Source organism: Chionomys nivalis, chromosome X (genome assembly GCF_950005125.1).
Source record: "Chionomys nivalis chromosome X, mChiNiv1.1, whole genome shotgun sequence".
NCBI lineage: Eukaryota > Metazoa > Chordata > Mammalia > Rodentia > Cricetidae > Chionomys > Chionomys nivalis.
In genome coordinates, this window is record NC_080112.1 from 82,344,481 (window position 1) to 82,370,672 (window position 26,192).

Here is a 26,192-nt window from a genome sequence, read left to right on the forward strand (position 1 = left end):
ATCAATAAATAACATACTATTGACACATTGATTCTAAATTTCTTAGATTTTCCATAGTGTTTATATCACTTTCCTTAATTTTATCAAACAGAAAATATAGAACAAGTAGAGAGGAAGAGCATTAAATACGTTAGAGTCTATAATAAGCCCGCTTTCTTTTCTACTTGGTATCATATTTATAATTCTTTACTGACTATTCAGCAGCAGGGACAGATACAAGATGCTATATATTATATACAATATTGTGAAATAGCTTATTTAAGTCCCCAAACACTGACAAAAGACAGAGCTACTGACATGCAAGCACATTCATCTGGGAATCGTTTTACTTATGAAACCCACGGCTGAAAATGCATTCAGAAAGATAGGCAATAAGGTCAAAAAAACTGCTCAGTGAAAAAGAGAACCGACCCAGCTAAACTTTAATAATACTTCTCTATGTCCCAATATCTTACAGTTCCTTTTCCTAGGGCAAGACTAATAGCATTTTCCTTTGCCGGCATTTTATCTTTCCAAGTTTGTTCTCAGAAGTATTTTCTCTTTGATTTCCAGCATTTTCATGAGAAAGACACGAAGTGTGTCATGTTATAGGTGAGCCCAATGAGACTTGGTACTAGTCAAGGCAGCCCAGTTCCAAATGACAGAAACAATGTTCAAATTCGGTTCTCCAAAATGTTAATCCTGTTCATACCAATACACAAATTTGCAATTTTTAGACTAGAAAGCATTAACTAGTCCTAATGGTAGCTGTGGTTCAATAAAGACACCTGCATACTGTGATGGACCCTTCCTCTAAGTCTAAATTCTCATTCTCCAAAATGAAAACATGGATTGATGGTTAATAGTTATCCCAAGGGGAGAAAGCATAATGACAAAATAAAAATGGGAAACATTAGGCTTCAGGCTTCAAAGAGTTAAGAAGAAATGGTTTTCTAGTGTCATGGCTTCTCAAACCATAACTATTACAATGACTGCTGGAGCTTTTCAACAGAGAATACAGTACTATATGGCATTTTCACAACTTCAGCTGACCAATGAGCACATTTCTGAATGGGGATCTTGAAGGAAAGAGGTTTAACAGAACACATTTTGAGAAATATTAGCTGAATTCACATTAAGGGAAAGGAAAACAATCTGCATTGAACTTGGCATTTTATAATCACTTTTTCATTTAAGCTTTATGTACCTTGTCTAATTTATTCAGCTAAGAAATAGTAAAGTTGGAACATGAGCCCAGGGCATAACAAACCCAAAGCCTAACCCCTGCTTCCTAAATATTACCTACTATGATGGGTTTCTCAAGTTTAAAATTACAAGCATAAGTAAACCCTAGAGTGACTTATAAGTAAAAGCAATGGCATCATTTTAAAATCTCCAGATGGTATAGTCTATTTTTGTTTCACTTTGCTTAATAAAAACAGTATAATAACCTCAACATTTTGTCTATTCCAATGTCAGAACTGGAGGGATTGTTCATTTCTAAGACTGGATCTCACTGGATCTCTCAAATTCAGAATGAATATGTAGAAAAGGAAAATAATTCTTGTCATATCTACTAGTATTGGTTTTACCACTTAGAAATGAGTACAATATGCCATTTAAATTAAACAATGGATCAAACCTGCTTCCTTAGTGCAGCAGGCAGTTTTCAAGCTCATGAAAAAACAGTCAGTTCCACTTCATTCTCTTGGACTACTACAGTCATGACACGCCGCTATCATCTTGTGAACAAACAATAGGCCATAATTCTAGGACATAGAAAATATATTTGACTAATCCCTACAAAAGTTTTGTTTAGCAAAAGTTAAATTTGCCACACAAGAAAGCTGTAGTCCTTCCATTATCCCCTACAATCTTAGACAATTCGATTGGGCTTCTATGGCAGAATCTGAAGATATAATTCTAATACTAGAAAAGATAACCAGACCCTTCCTTCATTGTAGCTTTTTAAGTAACAAAAATTGTAAGCATTTATCATGTATGACATGTTATAATGTTACTAAATGAGTCCTGTTATGTTACAGGGGGGTCCTTTAACTATGGGATAAATCTTGTAGAAAGAAATAACCAGGTGATTTTTCCAGTCATTAGACTTAGAGATTTTCCTATGTTTGCAGTCATTAGTTATTCTATGTGAGTCCAAGGTAACAAGGCAGACCTATGAATCCATAACAAACTTATTTTCAACTTTTATTTTCCCACGTGAGCTCATCTGTCCCCACAGATTAAGTCATTTATCATTCCTCTACTGATGACTCATCAACTGGTATTACAATGTGGGAATCTCAAAACTCAGATATGAAAATGCGAACCATGTGTCATCAGTTTATTAGACACCTATCAGCTTCTTGGACATCTCCCATCATCAAACAGTAATGATGAACTTCAGTTCTATATAACCAAAGGACAAAAACTATTATTAGTCATTTAGTCCCAACCAAGTCTTTCTTTCCTCATCTCAAAAAGAAACAACCAAACAAAACCAAAAAAAAAAAAAACCCAGCAAAACCAATGATACTATTATAGTTATCTTTGCTAAAAAAAAATCTTGAACTTCCCAAATATTTCAAGTGTCAACTGTAATTAGTTTGTCAGACCTCTTCTGTTCTGTCCAACCTCCCTCTGTTGTCTTACTTCGGGTATTCACTACCCATTAGTCTGTCTTATTGCATTAGTCTCACCGAAGGTTTTCCTATCTCTAGCTTCTTCCATTTTCAATACAACCTCAACATTAATAGCACTGTGATCTGGTTGAGAAACCACAGTATATCTTTCTCAGGCTTAAAGCTGTCTGATGACTTATTAATACTTCCAGAACTAAGTACAAAATCATAATACCACATCAACTTTATAAACTTTTTGTTAATTAAATTTGGTTTATTTTATATCCTGACCACCTTCTCTCCTCCCATTCTCTTCCCAACCTCCCCTCTGTATTCCCCTTCAATCCACTCTTCCTCTTCTATTCAGAAAGGGGCAGGCTTCCAATGAGTATTAACAAAGCATAGCACATTAAACTGCAGTAAGATTAAGCACCTCACATTGTATTCAGACTGGGCAGACAACCCAGTATGAGCAAAAGGGTCCAAAAAGCCAGTCAAACTGTTAAGGACAGCCCCTGGCCCCACTGTGAGGAGTCCTGCAAGTAGACCAAGTTACACAACTATTACATATATGTAAAGTGCCAAGGTCGACTTCATGCAGGCTCCCTGACTGTTGATTCAGACTCTGTCAGCCCCTATGAGCCCAGGTTAGTTGATTTTGTGGGTTTCCTTATGATGTCCTAGATTCCTCTGGCTTCTACAATCCTTCCTCCCTCTCTTCAGCAGGATGCTCTGAGCTTGGCCTAGTGTTTGCCTGGGTGGAGCCTCTAAGGACAAGTGGGGTAGGTACCAATCTGTGTTAACCCTATAATCTTATCTCTTCTCCATATGTACCAGCCATGACTTCATATGCCTGACTGAACCAAATGCCTCCCTGTCTCTTTTACTTGTGATATTGATTGCCTATACAATGCCAAAATTGTAGTCCATCACAAAACTAATAATGGTACTGGCCAAATCATTCAGAATTCTCAAATCCATCATCACCTTTTCTGTGCAGCCTCTAGTTCTCCACCATAAAATCATCCAAAGAACTGTGTGTCACAGTGTCATAATGTCCTATAAATAGATTGCATGAATGCTTACTCCAATAAGACCAAGAGAAACTTAAGAATATACACTGTCTGCCACATAGTTATCATGATCACTACATTTTCCCACTTACAAAAGATGAACACAGAATAATACATAACAATCTCAAGAGCTCTTTGCTATCAACTAACACAGTTCAGTGTCAGTCAAACATTGGTGGATTTACAGATGACATGAAGAATAAAAACCAGAAAACTTAAAATGGCCACAGCTGAGGACAGAAATTGCACTTCAAAAGATTGTGTGCTGACAAGTGGCAGTGGTGCCTGCCTTTGATCCCAGTACTTCGGGGGCAGAAGCAGGCAAATCTCTGAGTTCAAGGCCAGCCACGGTTACACAGAGAAGCCCTGTCTTCAAAAACCAAAACAAACAACAACAACAAAAAAACCCAAATTATGTGTTTTCTTCCTCTCCTAGTTTTCCTATCCTCTACTAGATGATGCCTTCCACTTCTTACCTTGAGCCCCTTCTTGCCCCTCCTTATCAGAGTAAGGCAAATCAAATCTTTTTCATTAATGGAAGAAACTGGACTATATTAAGTACCTTTTTGTTGCTGTAATAAAAGACTATGAGCAAAAGCCACTCAAAAGAGAAAGGATTCATTTTGGATTACAGTTCCAGAAGTTGCAGAGGGATAAAATCTGTAATGGCAGGGGAGGCATGGCAACAAGAACAGAAGGAAAAAGACAATGCTTCATTTGCATACAGGAAGCAGAGAATAGAGCAGAAGAGGAGGCAGTAGAGTGAATCTATAAGTCCTCAAAGCCTACTCCTGAGACTTACCGCCTCCAACAAGGTTCCACCTCATTAAGGGTCTATAACCTTCCCAAACAGCGCCACCAACTGGAGACCTGAGCCTATTGGGGGTGATTTCTCTTTAATCACAGCATGCTGCAACAGGAATGATTTAAAAGATTTGCTGTTTACACTGTGGGTCAGTCACCTTTCGGTTGAGAAGCTGATTGATATTCTTTAAACTCCTAAGCAACTGGCAAGAACAGTAGTCACTTCAAAGTAAAAGCAAATCAACAAAAACAAAAATAAAATGAAAACAAACAAACGCACATAGGAGAAAACAAACAAATGAACAGAGAAAAAAGTCAAGGAATGAGCACAGGAAAAACATACACACACATACACACATATTTATATACACACAAATCCCACAGACACAAAAATCAGAAAACATAATGTATATGTCTATGAATGACTTGTAAGGAGGGGGGAAAACGATTCTAAAAGTACCATTGAGTTCAATTGTGTTGACCATCAACAGCTGGGCATGGGATCTGTCCTTAGTGTGTTTGTATACCCAGTGAGACTCTGTTGAAGAAACTAATTTTTCCTTTGTGTGCGGTAATCAACAGGAGATAGTTTCCACGTTAGAGGTAGGAGCACAAAAACAGACAACCTAAGCTTAATTTCCACTAAAAAGATACTAAAAAGGAACTTCACAGTAGGAGTAGTGGCTGAATCAATATTGGTTTCCTTTTATAAGTGAATAATGACTGAACACCTAGAGTATTTTTAAGCTTTCATTAGAGAAGGCATCATTTCACTTAACTCTGCTTATGGACAATTTATTTCCAGGGAAGAAAAATATATACAAAATTGATTTGACAGACAATTATAGATGCAATTTCTGAGGTGATTCAATGAAGTGAAACTTTTTAAGCAGCAAAACCTGCCTCTACTAATAAATCCATAGCTTTCCATAAAAGGATTAAGGCAGAAAATGAAGCTAGCTCTCAAAGCTATCTACAGTGTCTTATATCCAAGATGAAAGTCAATAGGAATTACCACAACAACCTCCATTCAACTCCAACCACAAAATCTAACTGATACTCCATTTTATTTTGTAGTAACTTTGCTTTCTCGTTCATGGTGTAATCATAAATTTTAAGATGTTTAAAATCCATATCCCTTATTCAATGTTCAATGACAATAATGAAGGGTTCACCTCGTGGTTTTCTTTTTTTTTTTTGGATTTTCTAGACAGAGTTTCTCTGTGGTTTTGGAGCCTGTGCTGGAACTAGCTCTTGTAGACCAGGCTGGTCTCGAACTCACAGAGATCCGCCTGCCTCTGCCTCCCAAGTGCTGGGATTAAAGGCGTGCACCACCACCGCCCGGCCACCTCGCGGTTTTCAAGGACTAGAAAAATTACATGGATTCATTGGTCTTATAGCTAGTTACTTACATGCATTCATTTCTTCAAAAGTTACAATCCTTGACAAAGCAGAGATGCTTTCTCATAGTGGTACAACACATATTAATAACTACATTGAGAAGAAAGGATGCTCATTCAATAGCAGAGGAAGAATGAATGTAAATAGCTCCGCACTATGATTATTAACAATCTCTACTGGCCTTAGAAAGCTCTGGAAGAAAACATTAACTCTTTCTTAAAGGTGGAAAATTTGTCAGAAATCCTGATAATATCCATCATACAATGGAGATTGAAGCTCAACTCTGAAATGGCAAATAGACTTGTATTACTTCCAAGACATCAACCAGAATCAACTTTCCTTATATGTTCCCAAATGATCTCATTCAGTTGTGTAGTTTGGGTCAAATATTTATTTACCTATTTAAAAAGCTGCCTTTTTCATTGTTCTGTCACTATCAGTGTTCCATAATAACATAATATCACTATATATTCTTTTTTGTTTTGTTTTGTTTTTTGAGACAGGATTTCTCTATGTAGCCCTGGAATTCACTGTGTAGACCAAGTTGGCCTCAAATTCAGAGATCTACTTGTCTCTGTGTCCCAAGTGCTGGAATTAAAGACATGCACCACCAACATCCAGCAGTCATTACATAGAAATGTAAAAAACAACTCACAGTCAATACATCATAGGGACAGTACCACAGTGTTATGACGTTGACCCCACATCAACTCACTTTACTTATGTGTTGTTCACTCATGCATTTGTTCTCCTATCATAAAACATAATGCTGCAAAGTCACTGGATAGAACACACTAAACAATGTATCATATTACAAAAACTAGCATATGGATATGGTGAAATGTATACTGGGCACACATATACTCATGCACAGAAAATATAATAAACACATTAATTCTTTAGCATTATCATAATTATAAACAATTCCTTTGAAGTCAATAAAACTAAATCCTATTAGTGAGACAAAGAAATCTAGAAACCGACAAATATGCAATAGTGGTATTATCAGTTCTTATCCTTAAAATAACATTATTTAGGTAAATACGCTTCCTTAGTAAAATTAAAGCCTAGAAATATTTAAAAGCATAGGATTGAAGATAAAGTCGTTATGTAAAGCCAAACAAATTATTTATGATAATATTTAGATATATGCTATAAATCCACTTATACAAAAATGTTTAATGACATAAATATTTAAACATTAAATATTTTAATGTTTAAAATTAATGTTGAACCTATTCCTTTTAATAGAGTCTGAGAAAAACTGAATTTAAAGTAATTCAGTGAGGTAACACCATCATTTTCAGTGGACAGTTTAATTCCTCACTTTCATATGAAGCAGTATTACATGAGAAACATGAACAGAAGCAAAATAAAACTAAATAAGGAAGAAGATTGACCAGACCACATAGACAGCTATGGAACAAGTATATTATATTCAAATATGGACTTCTGTTCTCACAGCTGAATCTCGCATTAGCAACTTAAGTTTAAAGTAAACATTAGTGATTACATTGCTTTTGTGAAACAGAAAATCTATTTCTTTAAAAAAATTATAGTAACAAGTAACAACATAAAAGCAGGTGAAAAATGAGGTTCTGAAGTTATGTTGAAAAATCAAAGGAATAACTGAAGAAATCCATCTTCAAACCAACATCCAAGAGAGCCAGCCCATCACGTCAACTTATTTACAAGAGAGAGAACAGCATGCTTCTTCCCCATGTATGCCCCTTGTTCCCCTTGGCCTGACAGTCTGAAATGGATGAATGCAGACTCTGATGTGAAAGTTGAGGCTGGACAGGTACCAGTTTTGAGTATGATGGGTCACACTAGCATCCAAGTGCTTGGGAGTAGTTCTGATTTGTGAAGAAGTTAAGAAGAAGTTGTCAGCAAAAAAAAAAAAAAATAATAAAGTTGATTTGACATTTTGTATTTTACATATGGATGTCTTGAACTTTTAGCTTCTCCTTTTATCATCAACATCCAGACACTATCTGACAGACATTAAATAAATCATTATGCAATAAAAAAAGAATCCTCCAATGATAGTTAAACAGGCAGGTTACTAATACTAATGCCTTCCCCCCCTTTTACTGAAAGCAGATTTTTTTTCTCACATAATATTTGTAAAAAAATATATATACAAATGTTAAAGTACCATGTCATATACCAATCCCAATTCTGGGTATTTATTCAAAAGAATTAAAGTGAGAATTAAAAATAAATATTTGCTAACTCATATTTCTAGAAGCATTTCTTGCAATAGCCAACAACTTTAAGCAGCCCAGATGTCTATCAAAGAATACAGCATGGGCTATTATTCAGTTATAAAGGGAAGATATCCTGTAACATATGATGACACAGATAAAACATGAAGATATTGAGCTAAATGAAATAAAATAATCATAAAGAGATAAATACTATGATTTGCTTCTATTGGATGTCTAAATACCCAAATTCATGGTAAGAAAAATTAGAATTTTGGCTACTAAAAGTTTGATTGTGAAGAACACGGTTATTATTAAGTAAGTACAAATTCCAGTTTTAAAAGATCAAGAGTTGTAGATACTTATGGTAATGCCATGTGAATATACATAATACAACTGAACTGTATATCTAAGAGTGGTTAAGACAGTAAATTTTGTTTCACTTTAAGCATAATTTAAAAAAAAAATATTGAAAGCATGGGAAAGCCTGGGAGGACACATCAGCCAGTAAAATGCTTGCCTTGAAAGCATAAGGATCTGAATTTGATCCACAGAACCCATAGAAAATAGCCAGGCATGGCATTGCCATCTTGTAATCGTAGGGTTAGAAAGGTAGTTGACAGGTGAATCCCTGGGGCTGGCTGGTTAGCCAGTCTAGGCTATTTAGTAAGCACAGGCCAGTGAGAGGCCCTATCTTAAGTAAGCGGGGGAGGGGATGATGGATTCTAAGGAACAACACTTGAGGTTGTCCACTAACATGCACGCAAGGACAAACACAAACACACACACATGCAGGCATTTACGTGTGCACACGGACACACAAAGAGTCAGAGAGATAAAGACTAAGACAGAGAGAGAGAGAGAGAGAGAGAGAGAGAGAGAGAGAGCGCATGGGAAGGCATGAGTATTGATCTGAGGTTACACTATTTTTACATGAAGTCTAGAAATTAAAGGAGTCTGGTAATACAGCTCAACTGGTAAAGCATTTCCCTGCTATACTGAAGGCCCTGGCTTTGACTGAAAGCACTAAGAAAAACAGAGATATAGAGACAAATGTCAGACATAAACAAAGATCAACATACAGAAAAAGAGAGGAAGGCAGAGGCAGAGAAAAAGATAAGGCTGGTAAAGTAAACTAAATATAACTATAAAGTCTTAAATACTAAAACGAGTATTAAATGAGGACAAAATTATCACTGGGCCATATCAGCAAAACAATCCACAAATGTCCCTTTGCTTCAAGCTTTCTTTTGTGTAATGAAGAGATATGGAATCAATTTATCAGACTGATAAACATCCACACCATCATGCTTTTCTGCTAAACTTCTAGCTGCTTCTTCTTAATCTACTTTGATGGATTCTCTCCCAACACTCATGCACTCAAAAAATTCTATTCTTGATTGTTTTGTATTTTCTTCCATTTTGGGTGAGATTTACTTCTTTGGTACCAACTACTATCAGAACGAAGGAGATAGTTACAGGCAAACAAATAAGATATTAAAGGAATCATCAAACATTTACTAGGAAACTCTAAAAAGAAAAAAAAGTCTTACTGAAAGTTCTTTCAGTAAGAGAGAATATTCTGATCTACTCTGTTTGAATGAATTAGACTAAAAGTCCTCCAGCAACCTGCAGAAATGGCTAATTGACAAGTAAAGGGAACAAGAAAACCCCATTTATCCCAATACTGTCAGATACTGTTATACTTTTAATTCATTTTATCATTTCTATTTGTTTTAGTTTTTAAATTTTATATAAAATTTTAAGACAAACTAAGCAAATAAATTCAAGCCCTAAATAAGAAAATAATGGGACAAAAAGATAAGTAACATAGTAAAGAAATTTAAAAACAAGCAAGAAAATTTTCAGCATGGCAACTGAGATTCTAACAACAAAACCCATATTTGTTAGAAATCAGACAATCAATCAACTAAAAAAAAACACAGTAGAAATCACCATCCACAAATACAATTAAAGATGGAAAACAAAGTCAAGAAACTACTACTCAGAAGCCTAGAAGAAAAAAAGTAAATTATTATGACCAAAAGGCCTTGATCTCCAGGATACATTCAAGAAACTAAGACTCCATAGAATAGAAGGAGATGACATAAACACTAAACACTAAATGTATAATGGATTCAGTGAAACCATAGCAGAAAATTCCCTCACTCTAGAAAAGAAATGAGACATACAAACACAGAGCGTATTTAGACTATCAAATAGATGTGCCTAGAGAATAACTTCTCCAAAATAAACGGCAATCAAATTGTCAAAAGTACAAAACAAATATCTAATATTAAAAGTCAGAACAGAAAAATGTCAAACTGCCTACAGAAGCAAACATATAGACCTCTCACTAGCAATTCTAAATGGACATAAAGAATGAAACTATTTTTCAAGCCTTGAAAACAAAAACACCAACAAAGATTATAAACACTCAAGTTATCTTTTAAATACTATTTTACTTTTTTAATTATATGTGCTTGGAGATGGGGGTGTGCACATGAAAACAGGTACTTGCAGATGACAGAAGAGGGCCTTCTGACCCCCTAAAGATGGAGTTACAGGTGCCTGTGAATTACATGATGAAGGTGCTATGAACTGAACTCTGATCCTCTGCAAGCATAGTCAGGACATGCTCTTAAATACTAAGCCATCTTTATAGTTCCCAAAGCTAACTTTTAAAATTAGCGAAAATAAGGACATTTCAAGACAAGTACAGCTAAAGTATGACAACTAAGTCAGCCTCATAAAAAATACTCAAAGGAATAGTATGCACAAGGACAAAGAAACAGTTTGAGGAATACATGCACAAATGAGAATTAGTAAGGAATCTATTATGTTTAACATAATAAACCATAAAAGCCCTAGTACTCAAAGGAGAACAAATAACACAGCCAAGCAAATACTGATCAATAATAATTGAAAGCGGGAGTCCAAGACCAGATTGGTTGACAAAAGTACTTGTTGCCAAGCTTTATGACTTGAATTCAATCCCAGAGGCCCCTATGGAGGAAGGAGAAAAAGCAACTTCCACAGTAACCATCTAACCTTTATGCGTAAATTATGGCACATACACACAAATAAACAAATGTAAAAGCTGTAAGGAGGACACCCATTTTCCCAATATCTAAAATAATTTTAAACATTTACTTATTTAAAAATTAAAAATAACCTCAAATAGAAATATTCTCAATTCACCAACAGAACAAATTAAAATACAAGATCCAATTATTTGTTTTCTCCAATATGTAACATATTTATAAAGATACATAAACTTAAAGGCTAAAAAATTCCATGAATAAAGCAAATGGAAGCTAAAAACAAGCTGGTGTAACTATACTGCTATCAGACAAAGTAGTCTTTAAACCCACATTAGTCAGATGAAAGGAAGGCTACTACAATGTATTTTTAAATGTAGCCTTTCTTTAAAAATTGTATCTTTTAAGAATCATGCAAGAAGAAATCAGAGGGCCATGCTGAGCTGGCCTGGGGAAGCTGGACTTGCCTCTCACTGGACAGAGCTGGCCCCTGTACTCTAAAGAGATGTCCTCCATTCCTCACCACATGAAGGCTGAACCAACCTTGAGGGCATGTACATGGGGGACTGCTCCACCCCCTTGTCAGAAGCCAGCTTAGCTACCACCCAGACCCACAGCCAGGCCTTCTGTCTACCACATCTAGGACATGCTGGAGCTAGTAAAGGGACTGCTCCTGTGGAACTGCTCCTATGGAACTATAAGATCTCCAAGGTCTCCAAGCCATAAGATAACCCAGAGGAGTTCCTGTGAGGATCCAGTACTGATGGTGTAGCAAAAACCAGGGACCTTGATCCAGACCAGTGACTCATTGTAATGAACGTTTGCCAGTAAAGCTGATGGGACAAAGGGGTATAATATATGACACACTGAAGCCCCCAATATCATCAGAATAAATGAAGAGGTATTGGAGAGGCAGAAAGGAAGAAGCAAAGATATTTTTCTGTCGTTTTGGTTTGGTTTCATGGGGGGGGGGTTGTTCTTGCTTTTGTTTGCTTACCTTGTTTTGTTTTCTATTATAGGGGGCACTGCAGGACATATGAAGGGGTCATATGGGGAAACCGCACGAGGTGAGCAGATTTGGGTGCAGGATGTAAAACTTCGAGAGTCATTAAAGAAATTAATTTTTTTTAAATATTGTAATTTTTTTAAAAAATTGTATTTTTAAAATAATTGATAACGTTAAATATTTAAAATTTTTTTTAATTTAAAATTGTATTTAAGAAAACACAATTCATTAAGAAGACATAATATTTTTAAATATATATGCAAAGAACATCGGAATTCTTGATTTCATACAACAAACATTAAGGAGAATAAATGGTCAGATAGGTCCTGAAATGTTAGCAATGGGTAACTTTATAAGCCCACTCTCATCGTTACAAAAATATCCAAAGTAGACATCAACAAAAAATTTAAAGATAAATAAACAAAATGGTTCAAACATACTTTACAGATGCCTACAGAATATTCCATCCAATAAATATACAAGTCTCATCTTTTTCAGAGTCCGATGGTTCCTTCTCTAAAAGTGAACAAGTTTTAGGATACAAAGACAGCTTAAAGAATTACAACAGCACTGAAAGAATTTCTTCTATCTCATTAGTTAACAGAGTAAGACTAGATGTCTCCACAAAAAGAAACCATAAAAGCTACACAATTTCATATAGACTAAGCCAAAACACTCTTGAATTAACAATAGGTTATTAAAAGTAAAAATCAGGGAGGAATTTATATATCTTAAAATTGAATTAAAAATATGGCAGAAATTAATGAACAAAAAATAATTTAATGAAGCATTTCCCTGAAAAGATAAACAACATTGACAAACCTCTAGCCAAACTAAAACAAAAAAGATTACAAATGAGGAGATAGATTCCAAAGAAATCCACATCACTGGCAAATACTTTGAAAACGTATATTCTCTCCCCAAAAAACAGTGGAAAATTAAGAAGAAATGAAATCCAATGCGTAGGACCTGCCAAAAGCACAATGACTTGAAGAAACCTGTAATAAGCAATAAGAAAGGGAAAGAAGCATGAAAACAACCTCCCCATAAAGAAAAAGCCAAGACTAGATGGGTTCTTTAAGGAAGAATGTGAACAATAATCTTGATTGTCAGTTTGACTGCATCTGGAATTACCTAAACCACTAGGTGCTGGGTATTCCTGTGGGAGATTATTTGAAGCGGGGAACCCATCCTAAATCTGGGTGAAACCGTCTGATGTCGGCCCAAATAACAAGACATAGAAAAAGGAAACTTTGCTTTTTGCCCATTTGTCATCACTCTAGCTGGCAGCTTGATTCACTCTGTTGATGTGACATTTCTCGACTAATTTTACACCCAATAATATTCTTTGGGATTCCAATGTGGAATATGTGAACTCTCCAGAAATCCTCTAGGGCTCCAGTTCCAGAAGGAAACTGCTGAGACATCCAGACTCATGGACTAAACAACTAGCAGATTCTGGACCTTTAGAGCGAGGCAACCACTGCTAAATTACATGGACTATATCCCATAAGCCAATCTAGTAAATCCCCTTTCAATATACATATATTCATCTTATCCATTCTGCTGATTTAGGGAACATGGACTAATACAAAGAAGTTATATTAATGCTCAACAAAGTTGAATAAAATAGAAGAAAGAGGGAATAGTATCAAATTTGTATTATAAAGAAAGAAAACTACAGCCCAATTCCACTAATAAACTAAGATGTTTAGAAATCTCAATAAAATACATGTAAAGCAAAATTAAAGCCAACAAATTAGAATTTATTATGCTATGACCAAGCTGTTTCATCTGAGGGATGCAAAATTGAATCAACATAGACAAATCAATAAATGCACATATAAAGCAGACTGAAGGCCAGAAACCACAAAAGAGCTATCAGTGAACTGAGAATAGAGCTTTGGCAAATGTAAACATCCCTTCATGATGAAAGCCTTTAGAAAACTATAACTACAGGGAACATATCTCAACATAAAGAAACCTAAAATCAACATTATGCTAAGTGGAAACATGGCATTTACTCTAAAACCTGGAAGGAGAAAATGGTGCACCTCCTCTCTACTCTTATCAGTGTAGATTTCAACAAGAGAATGAAATGAAATGGATGCAAAATAGGAAAATGCCAAATTACCCCCTACTTCATACAATATGACCCAATATTTAAAAGACCCAAAAATTTCAGCAAAAACTCTCAGAACCAATGAATGCTTATAGTAAAATAGGATATAAAATCAACATAGGAAAGCCATCACCCTTATTATATCACAGTAACAGACTTGTAGCAAAAAACACTTCACTCGCAATAGCTTCACAAAAGAACAAAATCCTTAGAAATATGACTTTTAAACAGAGGAAAAGGATTACCAAAATGGTAAACACTGAAAACTAAAATTTAAAACTGGGTGCCAGATGGCTTATGTCTGTTAATCCAGGCTCTCAGGAAGTAGAGTGAGGAGAATCAGAAGTTCAAGATCATCCTGGGTCAACTTTTGCTATGAGACCTTTTCTCAAAGAATTAAAATAAATACACATTTTTCACTTCTTACTGAGTCTTTGCAGATTTCACATTATGCATCCTGATCCTACTCATCTCCCTGGTCCCTCACTTCCGCCCTCTGCCCATGCAACCTTCCCACAAAAAAAAAAAAAAAGATTTAAAAGTAAAACCAAAACTACCAAAGACAACAACAACAACAACAACAACAAAAAACTAATTAAAAAAAATCTCAGCATGGAAGCTGTAGTGTGGCCCAGTGAGTCCCACAGTATAAATACCCTTTGGTCCATACACCTTTCCTTGTTAAGTCTTCACTACAATGTCATTGTTCTGGCCTGCGGTCTCCGGCTTCTGCTACAGTATTGACACTGAGCCCTCTCTAGGATTCATCTTTGATATCCTATTGTTACCTTGACAAATATACATTTTTAAAAGAAAAACAAAATTGAGGAAGATGAAAAGACCTCCCACGCACGTGGAATGGCAAAATTTCATATTGTAAAATTAGCTATATCACTAAAAATGAAACAAAAATTCAATACATTTCACATGGAAGTCTCAATTACATTCTGAAGAATGTATTTAAAAAATACAAAATTTCACATGAAAGCAGAAACAATCCAAAATAGACAAAGCAATTTGATTTAGTTTACTTTCTATAATCTTACAGTGTACTGGCCATGATGAAGGAAGTCAGTCAGGGCAGGAACCCAGCAGCAGGAGCTGAAGCAGAGACAATGGAGGAGAGCTGTTTACTGGCTTGCTCAGCCTCCTTTATTGTACAACTCAGGACCACCTGCTCAGGTGTGTCCCCACCCACCATGAGCTATCCCTTCAATTATTAATCAAGAAAATGCCTAGCAAACTTGCCTACACAGGACAATCTGATAAGGGCATTTTCTCAATTGATGCTCCTTCTTTCTCAATAACTGTCCTCTGTGGGGGTCAAGTTAACACAAACTAACCAGCACACAATTTTAGAAAAAAGATGGTTGTGGAGAAAGAAATACAGAGAAGACAGAACGTCACAAAACTAAAAAGGAAATCCTAAGAGGAAAGGAAATGCTCTAGCAAGGAGCCTCAGAGAAAATAAAGAAAATAGCTGTGACATGTGACATGAACACAGAAAGGGGTCACTGATGGGAAGTAAGACGAGCACTGGGGGGGGCAAGGCAAGGAAGCAGTAAATGAATTATGATATGACATACATGCGTATATGAAAATGCAAAGATGAACCATAGTACTTCATGTGAGATTACCTAAAAATAACTCAGCTTATGAAGTGTTAAGTATAAATTAATGAGCGCTACATTTTACACTATGAACAAAGGGAAAAAGGCCGTACACTACTTACAGACCTAGTGCTACTTTGTTTAATAGCACTCTGGCACAATTATTATCTACAAGAAGACAGAAAGTCTACTTATTCTTTCTCTTCTGAGTGAAAATGAATAATCATATAGGTGGCAGGCACACTCAAGATCTGCTTTCAAGAAACATGGGAACTGAGATTTAAGGTAGCCACCAAGTAGATTTCCTTGTATTTCTTTTCTATTAATGCATTTAAGAGAAAATTATTCTAGACATTTTTCCTAAGAATTTTAAGTTTGATTTTCCATATCCTTTAATAAAAACATAAATTCAAATCTACTGGCTAAATTTTAGAATAAAACATGAAGACTAAAATACAATCCCAAATAAATGTGGCATATTCTTACAGACAAGAGACACACACAAATATTTATACAAGAAAAAGCACACAAGGGATTTTCAAGCCTGTAAAACAATTACTTAAGATCAAGCTCATGCATAAGAAAAATAATTTTTAAAAAGATGCATTTTGTTTACTCTTTAAGAACAACAATCCTTATTTCAAAGAATATAATCAGAAATCTTATATAATAAAATATATAAAGAAAATTAAAATATAGTATTTAGTGTTTGACAAATTACTGGTTAAAAATTAAAATTTCAGTGCTTTTCTATGTTATGAAATTTCACATGATACATATATACAAGCACATACATAAATATATAGACATATATGTGTGTTAAATGCTACCAGGGTTAAAACTTACGAATCAACATGCAGAACCCTCTGGCCACTTCTTGAACATGCAGCCGCAATGATGGATTCAGGCAAACCTATAAAAACACACACCTATATCATTTAGAATGTAGGTATATATGTATTTCATAGAAACTTCAATTCATACTATTGCTGCATAAAATATTTTAACTAAAAATATTTTCACTAAAGAAAATTTATAATTTTCAAAATTGTGAAGCTTATATGATAGATGTTTCTTGAACATACAAAACTAATACTGGGTTGTTTTAGGTAGAAGATATACATTTTAATAAGTCCTCAGCTTTTCATATGTAAATTATCATAAGTAGTCAACTGTTTTTAAAAAATGGGTCTTTGTTCCTTAGGAAGCAGGTTAGCACACAAGCTTATCTGATCCTCACAAAGGCACTGAGAGATAAGAATCTGCACCTGCAGACAACAAAGAAACTGCTGCTCAAGGATGGAAATTTACTGCTAATAAAAAGCTCCAGAGTTGAAATTTCAGATCAGATCTAATTCCAAAGCCACAAAACCTCTAAGTGAGAATGGAATACATTATTTTATGTTTAAAAATTATGTAAGCTAAATATCCTGCTTACTGGTCACTGTAACAGATTGGAAACAAAATATTAGTGCTTTGAAATCAAATGTCTCAGCAAAGCTTATTATCATAAAAGGAAATATAAATTACTACTAACAATATGAATAAAAATTTCAACTACCAAGCTCAATTATGTTACAATAAAGACCAGATTTTCTACTACATTACTAAAATGTCTTATGTTATAAGTTCAAGACTCTTCCAAAATTTTTATCGTAAGAGCTACCATTTCAATAGAGGCCATTGTGTCCTATATTATCAGTCATACAGACAAAGCATATTTTGAAAATTTAGTACAAACCTATAGAACAAGCACCACCATCACCATGAAAAAACCTGGTTGTTTTGCATTCTTTGATGAACATTTATTTAAAGTACTCACTAAGAATCAAGGGTTACCCAAAAAAGGGAAAGGTTAACTTTCCTGGATAAAAAATGTAATATGATGCTAGGGAGATGGCTCAGTGGGTAAATGTGCCTGCTGCCAAGCCTGGCAACCTGAGTTTGACCTCCAGAGTACACACTGTGGAAAAAGAAAACCAATTCCACAAGGCTATCCTCTGACCACACACACACACAAATAAAATAAAATTAAAAAGTTGTTCTAAAGTAATCCACACAGAAGCAATTGACATAGTCAGTCTTCAGCTAAAAACCACATTAAACACAAAAGCCAGTCTTCATGAAGAACTATTTTCCAGTTTTGAGCACTTTGTGGGTATATAATGTCTGGTTTTTTGTTTTTTTTTTTTAAAAAAAAAAAAGAAGTTGTGTCCAAATATACAGAATGTAACCATCAAATATCAATTATTGGACCCAGGCCATCATAAAGTTTTGGATATAACTGTAGAAGAAAGACAAGAGAGAAATGGGAGTCTCAAATAGCTTTACTACTATGTTCTTCAGTTCAAACTATTATTCTAATGTGCCTCAAGAAGATCTGAACTTTTTGCTATACCTAAGTAACTTTCCTTGCTAAAGAAATCTAATCAATGTACTCTAAAAAGCTGATAAGCAAAGAAACATTAAAAATAGGATTATGTTTAAAAGTTTTCTATAAAATAATGGCATTAAAATGGCACGTACATAGAGTTTTTTTTTTTTTTTTCATTTTTGGATTTTTCGAGACAGGGTTTCTCTGTAGCTTTGGAGCCTGTCCTGGAACTAGCTCTTATAGACCAGGCTGGCCTCGAACTCACAGAGATCCACCTACCTCTGCCTCCTGAGTGCTGGGATTAAAGGCGTGCGCCACCACCGCCCTGCTTACGTACATAGAGTTTTATGCTTTGTACCATGTTAACACATATATGTTATCATCATGGGCAAAGCCGTCTAAGTGAGGAAACAAGCCAAATATAAAGGAATGTTGTAACACCAGTAATTCATTAGCTCGAACTTGACATAATTTGCAGGATAGGATTTAAGGACAATATAGGTAACTCAATGAGTACGTCTTAATCGTTGAGAACTGGAGTTGAGACTAGTCAGACATTCTGTGCCTCCTTTTCCCCTATCGATGGCAATATTCATCACCTACTTCATAGAATTTAGTTATTAGAAGACTGTGCTGTGAACACTTTCCTAATTATTTATTTTTCAGATATTAAAAATTGAATCATTCCCCCTTCCCTTTCCGTCCTCCAAAGCCTTCCATATATCCCTTCATTGCACTCTTTAAAATTAGTGGCCTTTTTTTTAAAGTAGTTGATATTTTATATGGATATGCATCTACATATATGTTCATAAATGTTCCTAAACACAAAGATACAACATAGAAGAGAAATTTCTTAGCATTCCTGAGAAGCAGAGTTTAGAAGCGCCAAACTTTCATTAAATACCACAACTATATATGTCTTTGTACCAAATGCCAACAGCAATTGCAGACAGTATCACTCTCCTCTATTTTACTCAAATTAGCTATTCCTTCGGGTAGGAAGATATGTATGTGGTAATTTCTATGCCTGAAATCAACAGTCAGAAGTCAAGTCTCTGCTGACAACACAAAGCTAAAAATGGTTTTCAATGTAAAATATGATCTGAATCCAAACTACATAAAACCCAAATAACTATTATTTGCAATTTTCTATAATACTTCCATCCAGATATCACCACAAGTTTGTGAAATCAATAGGCAAGCTGTTCCAATGGTAAATGCCAAAGGTCCATTATCTTCATGCCTAGAATTATTAAAATAACAAGCTACGAATATAGTTAGTAATGTCTTTGTGGCTAAGGTTAAATTGTTTTGTCCTACCCAGTCAATAAATAGTTTTTGAGGAAAGGACACAGCAAAGAAAAAAGTTAAGAGGGTAGTTATTATTTTAAATATTTTTACTACAATACAACAAGTTTTTGAAAAATGAGTAGTTGGAGCCAGTTAAGAAGTCTGAATGTCATTCTTTGAGGGAGCAGGGAATTTGAAAAGGATTTCAGTGTTTCAGTGAGAATTAGTTTTTAAAAAGACTCCAGGGCTGAAGAAATAGCTCAGTGGTTAAGGGCACTGGCTCTTGCAGAGGACTCAGGTTCAGTTCCCGGCAGGCACATGGCAGCTCACCACCACCTAACTCCAGTTCCAAGTGATCTGATGCTCTCTTCCGACCTTCTCAGGCACAGGGCATACAGGTGGTAGACAGCATGCATACAGGTAAAATGTTCATATGAATAAAAGTAAATAAATAGATAAGCAAATAAATAAATAAGATGCCCCTAGTAACATCAGAGAATAAATTTTCATTAAATGGGGGTTTTACGTTAAAAAAAAAAAAAACTTATACAGGAAAAGTAACAAATTAAACCTTTGTTCTCAATCATTTAATAAAATGCCTACTTGCTTTAAAATAGGGAGTGGGGGGAAACGTGTCATGGTGCATATGTGAAGGTCAGAGAACAACTTGCAGGAGGCAGTTCTCTCCTTCCAACTTTGTGGATCCTGAAAATCAAACTCAGTTTGCCAGGCTTAACAGCAAGCATCCTTACCCATGCAGCTACCTCACCAGCCCTTTTGGTATTTCTCTCTCTCTTGTTTTTTAGAATATTGAACTATGTGTATATGTCTGTGTTCAACCCTAATAGCACTTAAAAACTTTAATTTTATAATAAAATCTCTTCTAACACTTAGAAAAATGATACTGAATCATTACAGAAATTCACACATCCTTATGAGTTTTTATCTAGAACACATATAGGTTTTAATCATTTGTAAGATCTCCCTAGGGCAGTCCAAATTCCTGCTCTTCAGTATGGAGAGGGAGGGGGAATGGAGTGGGGGGGAGGAGAAGAGGAGTGGGAATAGGGGGAGGGGAGTGGGGGGAGAGGCAATATGTGGGAGGAGGGGGAGGGAAATGGGAAACGGGGAGCGGGTGGAAATTTTAATTAAAAAAGAATAAAAACAAATAAATAAATAAATAGATCTCCCTAGGAAAAAATGCCTTAGAAGGAGACCTATGCTACAAACCAGATGACTCTCAAAAACATTATGCTAAGTGAAAGAGGTCACCTCAACTACTCAGGAGCCACCTTTGTTGCTCTCCTCTCCTTTACTTTTTAAGGAGTAAGTTTAGGTTTGCTGTATATCCTCAAAGACCTGGCTAACGTCTAATGTTGGACCAAGGACAAATCACACAATGTTCTACTGGAAGCTCCAAGAAATGTGTGAGTACAAATACACAAGTTCAGCGTGCTCACTGTTAAAATGGCCCAATAATGTACCTTACAGGGTCTGTGGAAGAACGGGAACAAAATGAGATGACACACCTTATACAGCAATCCTGCTATGTGGAAAATATTCTCCTCCTCTATTTCTTGAGTTAAGATTAGCTCTCTGAGGGTTTAAAATAGCTATCACTTGCTTACCACTATTTATCTTCAAAAGCATTTTTAGGGTTCATTTTGAAACAGTCTGCAGCCTGAGAATATAGTTCCAGAACATATTGCCTTTGCAGCTGAACAGGACCTAATACCATGGCAAAGGGGATGAACACTTCATCAGCATTGGAAGTATATGGAATAGTTGTGTCTACTTTTTTGTTCATTAGGCTTATTCCAAAATGAAGATTTAGACAGTGACTGTAGCTCTTATAAGAAGCCAGGTACTATTGTTTTGTGCCATAAGAAAAAAAAATTCACACAGTTTTTCGGAAAAGTCTATTGTATTCTATGCAGGATTCAGCATCTACCAGTATCACTTTGTTAGTTTACTATAAGACCTTTGAGTTAAAGCTACACACACCTACATTCTTAGAAAAGTAGTTTAACTATCTGGACAGCAGGCAGTCTGGCACACTGATGTGGTTAAGGTGCTGGTTGAGATTACAGATATGGATTTTTCAGCCTTCAGGGCCATGATACTGCTTACAGAGCCCTATACCCAAGACTCAAGAATGAGAAGTGAACCTTCCTCTATGTGAAGGAGTTTCGCCCATTCAAAGAATGCCAGCTACGCCTGGAGCTGCTGGGTGGCATTTATGACCCAGAATGGTTTGTTTTCCAAGAGCGTGTTTACATGTCAGTAAGAAAAAAATAAACTTTTGAACAGAGACTATAAATAAATGTAATTAATTCTGTCCTCAGACACATTAAATTATCTCAAAATGTAAACTTTTTGTCACTGTAATACTTAAAAATATTCAAAGATTAGGAGAATCATTTTTTTCTTTTACTGACTAGATATAAAGGAGGCCCTTTTCCATGCCAGGCAAGTGTTCTATCATTGAACCATACATTCATCTAAAGACAATATTCTATTTAAATTTTTTTAAAAAAAGAACAAAGATGTGTTCAACATTCTTTTCATGGTTATTTCAAACGCACAGGAGAGTTCAAACAAAAAGGACAAAAACATTCTGTCGATCCTTCTTCACTCCATTCTTCCAAATGTGAAGACAATATATACTGGCACTATAATGTCAGGATGCAGACTTGGTGTGAGAAGTCCTTCTTTATGTGTTGCTTTTATTAGTTAATGAATAAAGAAGCTGTTTTGGCCTGTGATAGGGCACAGTAGAGCTGGGTGAGGAAACTAAATTAAGTGCTGGGAGAAAGGCGACAGAGTAGGAAGACACCAGGTGAGAAAGACCCAAGCCGCTGGAACCTTGCCAGTAGGCCACAAGTCTCATGGTAAAATGTAAAATAATGGAAATGGGTTAATTCTAGATGTAAGGGCTAGCTAGCAATACGTTTGAGCTACTGGCCAAACAGTATTACAAATAATATAGTTCCTGGCAGCTGGGAACAAACAAGTGACCTCCTACAACAAACTGGGACTCCAAATGTGTGTTAGCTAAATCCACATACAACCTGAGAAAGCTTGGAAAGGAATTCTAGACATGAAAAACAGAGTTAAACATGGCTTAATGTCGTGGCTCCTTTAAGAGACAATTTTCTGATTCAGCATTAGCAAAAAAAAAAAAAAAAAAAAAAAGCACGGTTTCAAAATGGCAGCTTCCTGGTTCATGCTGACAGCACAAACTTTTTTCAGGAGGTCAAGCATTTAAATGGGGCTTGTGAGCAGTGTATTACAAACTGCTTAATGGTACAACATAGATACTCTGTATACCTTAACTGGGGTAGTGTTCAAGGCTTGTAGAGGCAGTGAACAGAGCTCTGCCATGTGAACTGGCTGGAGTCAAAGGGCAAAGGAGCCTTAGTCCTAGTAACACCATCTATAATTGCTCCTGGACAGAAAAGTATTTCAGATACACAATAAAACAGATTCAGACATAAAAGACCTCAAAACGAGACATAGTGTGTTTAAAAGACATACACAGGCTTGGGAGAGAGGAGAAAAAGAGTAAAGAGATAGTAAATATAATATAAAAGAGTACAGACACTCATAGATTATAAATATTAAACTTCTAGAAAAAGTAATAGAGTAAGACAAATAAGCCACGTAAAGATGCAATATACAGAGTGGATTATGTATATTAATCTGTTTTTGTTAAATTTTTTGACTGTGATGAAGCTAAGTACAGAGATACATTTCACTGTATGGGCTGCTAAACTAAACCAGTATAGATATTTTAAAGGTATCATGTCTTCAGAATTTGTGTCTAAGGATTTGTTGCTTTAGAAAAGAGGTTCTTCTTTTGTTTCCATGGAGAGTGAGAACCTGTAGAATTTTTCCAGACTAATGTGGATTGATGGACACCAAGATTCTCTGAAAGGTCTCCGTGAAACCCCCCCTCAAAAAATTACTTTGCCTAACAAAAAGCAAGAAGCAGTTTGAAGAGAACTACACCCAAATTCCCTAAATGATTGTTTATAAATGTTTGTTTACATTTAAAGGGGGATATGCTATAGATATAAATACTTTGCATTGGTATGGATCTTGGTGTATTGATACAAACTGAAGGTCAATTTTGTCATATTTATATTTTTGCTCTTGATTAAAGTATTGTGTTGGTGAAGCTCATTTTAAAATGTAATGTATAATTAAGTACATGTTAATAGATAATCATCAATAATAGTCAAATTTGTAGTCATGTTAGTTAGATTTTCTAGATATAGAAAGATTTATTTCATTTAGATAGGTATTCTTCAAATCTTTCAGAGACCTTCAGAATATGGCATTTAAAATGTTTTAATAACTTAGGACTCATGACAATGAGACACATCTTCACCTGGCAGCACCAATTACTTCAAGAGGAAGATGGGTATCGAAGAAGCTTCTTATGGAGTTTGCTAGGCGTTCAGGCAAGAAACTGTTCTTGCGTGGACTGCGTGATGTTATGCAGGACCCACAGAGAAATGACTGCTGAACTTGCCTAAAGTCTTTTGAGGTTCCTGATTCATGAAAGAGTCTGCCAGACATTCTGCGGGACACAGAAGAAAGTGACTGACAAACTGCAAATATAGGTGGAACTATCTTTGAAACTTCCTGTTTCATGGAAAAGTCTGCTGAACACTATGGGCCTGTAGGCTAAAGATGGATGCTCCAATGATACAGAAGAACTTTGGGTGACTGTCCAGGCAGCGAGATATCTCTGTCAATTCTAGAGTTCTGGAAGTTGCCTATGATGTACTTCCTGTTAACTTAGGTAATACTATATTCTTCTGGGGTCTTTGATAGAATTAAAGAATAGATAGTTATAATTATAGTTTTCCTTAGTTATGACAAAAGATATAGTAGATATAAATATTATAACTGTAATTCTTGCTTGGTACCTGTTTTGTTATATGTAATTTTATTATGTTAACATTAAAACTTTCCTTTTTATTTAAACAGAAAAAGGGAAATAGTGTGGGAAGTTATTCTGTATATGTGTTGCTTTTACTGGTTAATGAATAAAGAAGCTGTATTGCCCTGTGATAGGGTAGAGTAGAGCTAGGCGAGGAAACTAAACTGAATGCTAGAAGAAAGAAGGCAGAGTAGCAAGACATCATGTAGCCCTGCCAGAGACAGACATGCCAGAACCTTGCTGGTAAACCATGACCCTCGTGGTAAAGTATAAAATAATAGAAATGGGTTAATTTAAGATGTAATAGCTAGTCAATAAGAAGCTAGAGCTAATAGGTCAAGAAGTGATTTAATTAATATAGTTTCTGTGTGATTATTTCCAGGCTGAGTGGCTGGGAACAAACAAGTAGTCTCTTACTACACAGACTGCTTGGAAAATGAATTTTAAAGATTTTTATGAGTTGTTACCTCTTTAAAGATAAATCAATGGTAAGTGGGCGTGGTATTCATTAATTTATTTTTATTTAAAATTTTTCATAAAAATATTATGATGATATTCATACACTTTCCACACCTCCTCCAAGATTTTTCCCAATCTTCCAATCCACCCAACTTCATGTTTTTTCTCTCTCGGAACTGAAAAAAGAAAACCCAAACAAACTAAACAAATAAACAATGAATAATCAATAAAACAAAAATTACTCAAACAAGACAAGGGATTCTTAGTTTTTTCTATATAGATTTAGAACTTGCTTTAAGTGGTTTGAAAGTTAACACTTCTGCTTGACATATCTGAACTTAAGGAAACAGAAAGGAAGAGAGGAGGAGTGATGTGGAAAGTTGTATAACATGATCTTTGCCATAAGTGATTGGCAATCTCAATTGCCAACTTGACAACATACATATAGAATCAAGTAAAACTGTGCAGCGGGTCATGCCTGTGAGGTATTTTTCCCCCAGCTGGTTCACTCGAGATGGGAAGACCACCCTTAACCTAGAGCACACCTTCTGGTGGCAGTCCATATAAAATGGCACAGAACAAGGAAGCTTTTGCTTTTTGTCTGCTTGCCCTCACTCTGGCTGGCAAGTTCATCCATACTGTACTGAGGCATTCCTTCAGTGGTATTAGACCTATTGTTACAGGATTCTCAGTAGATGGACAGAAGATCGGGTTCTCTCCAGAAGCCCTGCAGGACTCTACCACCATACTGGGACTACTGAGACATCCAGTCTCACGAACTGAACAGCTACTGAATTTTTGGCCTTCCCATCATCAGTTGTGAGACAGCTATGGTTAGACTACCTACCTGCAAATCATTCTAACAAATCTCATTCCAATAATTCTATTCCTCTAGAGAACACTAACTAGTACACAGTATGAGTACTTAAAAATATATTTTTTATCAGTCTACTTCCTAGAACTTTAGGGACTAATGCTCATGTGTCTTCTGTGTCTTATTTCTACTTACACTAGTACAACCTTGTCCCTGCAATGATAAAGAAAATTCATAATACCTGAGTTAATGATATACATCTGAAACTATTTCAGGTAAATATTTTCCAAAATGGTAGTGATACTCATACTTTTCTGGGCCTTCAGTATATTCATATACACTAAAGAAAGCTTTTTATCTAAAAAGGAATTTATATCATGAATCCTCTATGTAGAAATGTGAGCAACTTAAATGTCTTCAAACTGATGAGTGAATAA

The 26,192-nt window shown here is 35.5% G+C and overlaps 1 protein-coding gene across 2 annotated transcripts in view; it reads right to left on the reverse strand.

Moving 5' to 3' along the window:
- Positions 1–26,192, reverse strand: part of Chm (CHM Rab escort protein) — a 154,720-nt gene that overhangs the window by 109,100 nt on the left and 19,428 nt on the right. For both annotated transcript variants that reach the window (XM_057759801.1, XM_057759802.1), the window contains exon 2: positions 16,714–16,780. In XM_057759801.1, the coding sequence (XP_057615784.1) occupies positions 16,714–16,780 (67 nt within the window). The remainder of the gene's footprint in view (positions 1–16,713; positions 16,781–26,192) is intronic.